General features: G+C 36.6%; 1 protein-coding gene across 1 annotated transcript in view; it reads right to left on the reverse strand.

Annotated features, from left to right (window-relative positions):
• Window positions 1-712: 712 nt before the first annotated feature.
• Window positions 713-7,437, reverse strand: part of sae1 (SUMO1 activating enzyme subunit 1) — a 14,926-nt gene continuing 8,201 nt past the window's right edge. Inside the window, exons 7-9 of the mRNA XM_015013086.2 lie at window positions 2,627-2,771; window positions 2,291-2,360; window positions 713-979 (exon numbers count right to left, since the gene is read on the reverse strand). Of these exons, the coding sequence (XP_014868572.2) occupies window positions 887-979; window positions 2,291-2,360; window positions 2,627-2,771 (308 nt within the window). The 3' untranslated portion in view covers window positions 713-886. The remainder of the gene's footprint in view (window positions 980-2,290; window positions 2,361-2,626; window positions 2,772-7,437) is intronic.

Raw genomic sequence — 7,437 nt, forward strand, 5'->3', positions numbered from 1 at the left:
TATTCTACCAGCTGAACTAGCACTTCTTCATTACTTTTTCATTATTTACCCAACACAAACTCCTATATCTTACTGAAATATTACTTGTTAGTTTTGTCTTTTATCAAGTACACCAAGACATTTGCACAAAAAACTCCAAGAAAAATACATGGCAAGATTTAGTTTTTGCAGTGTACCCCCAGTATTTTAGTAAAATTTCTAGTACAAATGTCTTAATACAATTGAAATAATACAAAGCTAACAAGTAATTTTTCAGCAAGATATGTTACTTATGAGTTAGTTTTGCCTTATTTCAAGTGTACTAAGATATTTACAATAGAGTCTAGATAAAAATATGTGGTAAGAGTTTGTGTTTCTACAGTGTGGGTGTTTACATGTTACTACCAGATTCATTACTGATCAAAAGTGAGACAAAATCTAACGACATAAAAACAAATGCAATCAAAGATCAAGAAGCTTGTATATCCACCTTTATCAGTTACTCTCTGTTCGTTAATTTCTGCAGCACTTCAACAAAGCTGTTGAATTATGGTCCATTTGGTTTTCTCTAAGAAATGCTGTTGCGATTTATGGTAAAATTGATCTTCTTTGGTTCCGTCCATAAGTCTTGTGATCAAATTGCAAAACAAAAAACTAGTTTTATAGAAGTTCTCACAACTACTAACGATAAAAGTCCAAATTGTATTAAATAAGAAAAAAACAGGCAAACAGATTTGTTTACATCGTTTTATTAGCAAATGTAAAAAACACAACACTTGTGACAAGAAAAGAAAACTGCTAAACTTATTTTGTGTTTATGGTGTAGCTGACGGTGTCCCAGGTGGGACAAATAGAACCTGGTATGTAGAGTTAAAACCGTTCCGAGGTCAAAGGTCGACCTGCGTCTTCAGTTCGGTCCGAAGTAGTCGACCACGCCGTTGCCTTTACGACCGTCGAAGAAGAAGAAGTTACGATGAGGAGCGTCTCTTTGGGAAAGAGCCTGCAGAGAAAGACGACAGCAGAGAGTTATTTTTATTATTTCAGGTGAACAGACTGAGAATAAATCTGGTGATAAAAATCACAAAATGTTTCATGTTTTCCTTTCAAACAAACAGAATGTGAGAATGTGGAAAAACAGCAGCTGAACTAAACAGAACTGGAGCAGAACATTTCAATAAAAACCTGATTTATTGGAAAATGTTCAGAGCCGTTTGCTCAAGGCTTCAGCTCAGAAGTATTCAACCGGTGAGTGAGAGCAAGAAGCTGAAACCCAAACATGAACCCATGATTATATCAGCACCAAAACAAAATTATATGTTTCTGATCCAGAAAAAAACATTCCTGGAGTTAATAATATCGTCTATTTATATTTATATCTATATTTAATGATTTGGTTAAATCATTGAATATTTAGACAGTTATTCCCTCTGCTTCTAGATGCTGTGCAGATAGGAGGAATTTTACTTTATTCTCGTAACGCTACGACTTTCTCGCAATATTATTCTCAACATATTGCAGCTTTATTCTCATAATATCACCAAGGTTTCCCCCAGAAAACTTGCTAAGCCCGGTGGTTGGGGCGCTCCGCAGTCATTCATCTTGCAGCCCGCAGTGTTTTGGAGTTAAAGATCTTTAAAGTTGACAGGAAATTTGAAAATATTACTTGATAATTATGTGTTACTAGATGTTTAGTATCTGAACACCAGCTATAAAGTCTTCAAAAATGTAAACATTTAACAGAAAAACAAATAAAATAAAAAAAAATAAATGAGCAATGTTAAGCCTGGTGGGGGCATAAGTAAAGTCTGGTGGCCCGCCAGGCTTATAATACACAGGGGGGAACCCTGTAACACGAGTCTCGTAAAATAATTCTTATAAAATTACAATTTCTCATAATATTAAGACATTCTTGAAATGTCACAAATATTTTCTTACAGCTATTCTCAAAATATTTAGACTTTCTCATAATTTTCGTACGACTTTATTCTTGAATTATTTCAACTATAAACATATGACTTTATTCTTGGACTCTGACTTTATTGTTGTGATACTTTTACAAGTATGGGCCTAAAACTCATACTAGGCCCATATGGAGTGCTAATATGGGCCTAATACTCCATCGTAAAAACAAAAAACTACAAAGGAAAATTAAATCTGATGAACAAAAACACGAGAAATTAACCAAAACATGGAAGATTGTAGAAAACTTTACTAGATGTTGCCTGTTTTGGTTTGTGCAGGGCGTTGGTGAGCGTTGTTATTACCTGATGAGGTAAGTACTGAGCGCTTCACCTGAAACACGGTTTCTCACCTTGACCACCTCCTGCCCCAGAACTCCGCCCACGACGGCGCAAACCGGAGACATCTCTGAGAAACAGTAGCTGAGGACAAACAGAGCAGCAACGAGTTCAGGTTGCAGTTCAGGCAGAAAACTGGATCTCCAAATATCCTGTTTTTTATTATTTATGTACAACTTTATTCATGTAATATTTTTTCATTTTCTCTTAATATGGCCCTAATACCCTGCGGTAAAAACCAAAAACAAACAAACATTAATCTGATTCTAACAAAGACATGATAAATCAACCAGAACATGGAAGACTGTAGAAAACTTTCCTAGATGTTGTCCCTGTGAAATGGAAGCCACCTGATGAAGTCGTCGGCGAGCAGGTCGCCGCTCAGCCCCATGGCCTCCAGCACGTCGTCTCTGATCTGCTTCAGCAGCCGGCTGTCCTCTGCACACGCCTTGGGGTCGGGGTCACGACCTTTGTCTGTGCGAAACTTCAACAGAACTGTGGATGGACAGAATACATGAAAAGGAAACGAGCAGCGGTTCAGAAACTGGAAACTCAAGTTTCAACCATCTGACTGACTGGTGTCCAAAGAGCGGCCCCGGGGCCATTTGTGGCCCTTGCTCTGATTTTGTGCGGCCCCCAACTGCAATTCAAAAATTATACAAACCTGGCCTGTAGATGCAGATGGAGACTTTAAATCTCCATCTAGTACTTCATCTGTTGTACTAGATGAAGTACAACACCAAATTGCAAAACTGCAGAATTTAAATTGATGAGTTACAACAACAATTTGTAACTCAAAGTAGTTCTGAATTGAACTGAAAGTTTTGTTTTCTTATAACTGAGTTTTAACAAAAGGTAAAACCAAATCAATCCAGAGTCTTTCACTGGAAGCCAAATCAGCTTTTAGTCTTTCTTAAACTTGGCTAAATATAGCAAACATTTTGAAACAAAGTGACCCAAATCATGTTCTTATTACTGAAAATAAATGTATTCAGTCGAGCAAAAGAAACTGAAAACTAGACGCCTTTCTTTTAATAATTTTAATACAGCAAACCTGTAAGATCTGCTACAGCGTATTAGGGACGTTGCAGAAGGAAATTTTTCTTCTTTCATTTTTAGATTAATATCAGAAGTTTTCTACAAACAGACTTGGAAATTTCCTAATTTCAAATGTCAAAACTTTTCTTTTGAAAATGTCCCAGTTTTGTGGAAAATTTCTTCTGGCTGAAATTTTCTCCTTTTTTTCTAACTACAGTGGCCCTGAAAACCCTTTCATGATCCAGAATAGATATCGGGCTACTTTATTTACTTTACTTATTTGTTTGTTTTTTGGTTTGGTTTGCCACTTTTGAGTCTATGAATTTGACCAATGTGACAAAAGGTTTGGACAAAGGCAATGTTTTCCAGATAATCTGTTGCTTTGCTGCCATTTGTAATTTCATCATGCCGTTGAATTATCATTGCGTGGAAATTCGCTGCTGCTCCCTTTGAGAGAGGATAAGAATCTGAATGCGGTTGCACCATCGACCATTTCATCCGATTTGGCCCACGTTTCCCCCACATCAAATTAAAAGCATGCTCCTGCTGAGACAAACACCCCTGCTGCACAAATTCAGGAAGGAAGTGTTAGTTCATCCTCTGACAGATTAAAAAAAAAAAGAGAAAGAAATCTGAATTGTGCTCTTTATGAGCAATATTTCAGACGGCTCTGTGTGCGCAGACATCAGCACCTCGCCCACATGTTTCCGGCTCGTCCATTAAGTTCAACCACATGAGGATGTGGAGTCCTCCCACGGCCATTTCCACCACACACACACACACACACACACACACACACACACACACACACACACACACACACACACACACACACACACACACACACACACACACACACACACACACACACACACACACACGCACGAGTGGCAATGAATCATTTTCACACTTCTGTTCTGCCCTTTTATGAGAAACTCTACAAGAAGAAAGTTAAAAGTCTGGCACAAATGGCATCACATTCAGCTTTGACAGGAAATCAAATACAATTTCATAACACAATATAATATCATCAGCATAAGTGGAAATATGATTGTATCTCTCAGCCCACACAGCAGCAGTGACACACATAAAACTGGATCTACAACAAAAACAATGGACACCATTTTTTCATCCCACTGGTTTAATTTACAGCTCAGATCAAATGACTTCAAATTCAAATAAAAAAAACTTTATTGATCCCAAAGGGAAATTACATGTTGTTCTTACTTATTAATTCAAATTCTTCAGAGTTATTGTAGAATTTGAATTTCTACAGTTTAAAAAAGGAAACTTTTGACATTTGGTCAACTTGGATTAAAGTGACTGAAAAAAAGATTTTATTTCTTATTCTATGGCTTTGTAAGCTTCTGATGTGGAATTATTTCACAACATCTGGAGTTAAATGGAGCCTCACCACAGGGAAGCAGATCATATATAACCTAGGACTGGACGATGTGACTGAAGAACTTATCACAATAAAAGCGTTTCATATCAGTCGATACTGATCATTATTAATACGCTTTTTGTTGTAAATATCTGACACTGTGTCAAACCTTCCGCGTTTTATCCAGTTTTCACTTCACTCCGTTGTTTTTTTCTTTTTAAGCAGTTATGAAGTGTAACTGCTGATACTCTTCAGGCTGTTGCTAGGTAACCGAAAGTGGGGGGGGGGAGGGGAACTTGAAGCTGCTTCTTACTCAGCAGGTTGTTGCTAAGCAACCAAAGAATAAGACAGTTAGTTGATCCAGCTAACCTAGCTTAGCTTAGCTGTGAGAGTTTAAGCTGCTAAACTCTCATAGCTAAGCTATCAGTGATCAAAGTTCACTGAAATTATTGAATATTCTATCAGCTGTAATATCTACTGATATTGATCACGTGTCTATTGCGATTGATAGTGTGATTGATTTATTGTCCAGATCCATCTGAACCTCCACAAAACTGGCCAAATGTTTGGAAATTAAAGTTTATTGATTTTTGATAGAATGCTCTTGCAATGGTCTCAAAACAATGTTATCGTTTATCGCAATAATTTCTGGGAAAATTTATCGTCCAGAAAAAATTTGTTATTGACAAGCCTAAACATGCGTACCTAAATTAAATCATTTAACAAAAACAAATTATAAACCGTAAAAATATTTATGCAATACAAATCCAAATTCTGAACTTTATAACAATAATTTGTTATAAAATTGTTATTGGAAAAATAGGTTGTGGGTCATTTTGTGTTGGTATTAGGATTGAATTGAAATCAACTCCTTTTTTGTGTCTAGTTTAAAAGAAATTTGAATTTTCGGTCAGCCGATCAGAGACTCTTTAAGCTGCAGGACAGGAAATAAAAATAAACAAAAAACGTATTTGAAAAAAAAAAAATAAATAAATAAAAATCAGACTAATTAAAAAAAAGCCCAAAACGCGCACACACACCCAGCCTGCAGTTCAGATCAGCCGACTGTTCCTAGTGAGACAGGAAACAGTTACAACAGAGGAAGAGCCACTTCCTCATTGGTCGCCCAAAACAACAACTGCTCGCTCCAATTATAGAAACACAGAAGGAATAATAACAGCGCTTCCTGTCTCCCCTCCACTAAATAACAACAACTCATGTTTCCACTGCTGAAAACTCTTCTGAGGTGCAGTGATGTGAAAACAGGGCGAGGCGGCAAATGTAGGTGGATTTCATCAAAATTTAGGAGCTAAAATAATTACCTGAGAGCATAACCCTGGTTTGGATAAGTTAATGTTTTATTTTCAATCAGTTTTTACATTTAATTCTTTCTATAAAACAGAATAAATTCTAAAAAAAATAATGTAACAGAATTTAGGCCTGTCACGATAAATTTTGCTGGATGATAAATTATCCCATAAGTTATCACGATAAACAATAATATTGTCATTTTGAGACCATTTTCAAGCAACAATAAACTTTCAATTCTAATCAACATTTAACACTGGGACTGGAAGACATTTTAAATATCCAAAATAAACAAAAACAAAAAAACAACAGAAATGATAAATAACAAGAATTATGAAGAATGTTTAAGTGCAGAATTGAAAAAGGTCAAAGTATTGTGATTATGTAAACATCGATTAGGTAATGAATATTCAACAGAACTTATTAAATTAACAACCAACTGACTCTGGTGTTTTCCTCCAGACTTTGGCTGTCACCTTGTTTGGACTAGTAATTGTCTGCTGGACGCAAAGAGCTGCTCGCCAATAATGACTACCATATCTTTTAGCTGTTAAATGTTGCCAACGTAACGCGTTAAATGCTAAAAAACGCTCAACGTGCCACTAATTGTCAACACTATAACAACTAAATAAGGTCAAGAAAAAGTTGTAATTAAGAAAGAAAATAGTGAGGAAGAGGGAAGTAGGTCAGTTATGCTAGCTTGACTATGACAACTTAACATGTAGATGTGCTGTGGAATTCAGCGCGTTTCAGTTCAGTTAAAAAAATTTAAAAAATGCGACCCACAAAAATTTAATTTCAGTTAAAAAGATTTTCTCAGATTCAATTGTTATTTTGTGAGTTTTTGTTAACTAAAACTAGGGGGTTCACTAAATGTATATTTTTGATTAGGAAAAGAAAGAAGACGTTTTCTTTTAGTTGCATTATGGGGGGAAAATGGACCCGAAAGCCTGAGATTATTTGTAAAATGATAATTTCTGCTGAATTATTCTAAGAAGCAGTTTAAATCCAGCTCCAGTTGAGGTTTACTGTGTAGCAGCGTGGGAGTCGGGCTGCGCTACGCTCAGTGCACATGACTGGCCATGGACGGCCTGTGATGGAAACTAGCACGCTGTGCACGGGGACGCCGTGAGCGCCAGGTGACGAGAGGGACAAGAATGAGAAAAACAGGAAGATGAAAGATAGAACTCTGTCAAAAACATCCAGAAACTACAAACATGTGGTTATTTGTCAGAGCAAACAGTCTTTCTCCTGAGAAACGCTGATTCAAATGTGAAGTTTCCCATCAAAGCTGAGGTGATAATCTACAAACTGTCAGTGGAACAAAGATTTGGGCATCATGGCTGCTGGAGAGTCACCCACATTTTCAGTTTCAGTTTTCGGTACTTTCTTTAGACCCTCCTGTCGTCCTTGGTGACATTAAAACTCTTC

This window comes from Poecilia mexicana, unplaced genomic scaffold (genome assembly GCF_051168715.1).
Source record: "Poecilia mexicana isolate PSO_F unplaced genomic scaffold, ASM5116871v1 scaffold_13, whole genome shotgun sequence".
Taxonomy (NCBI): Eukaryota; Metazoa; Chordata; class Actinopteri; order Cyprinodontiformes; family Poeciliidae; genus Poecilia; species Poecilia mexicana.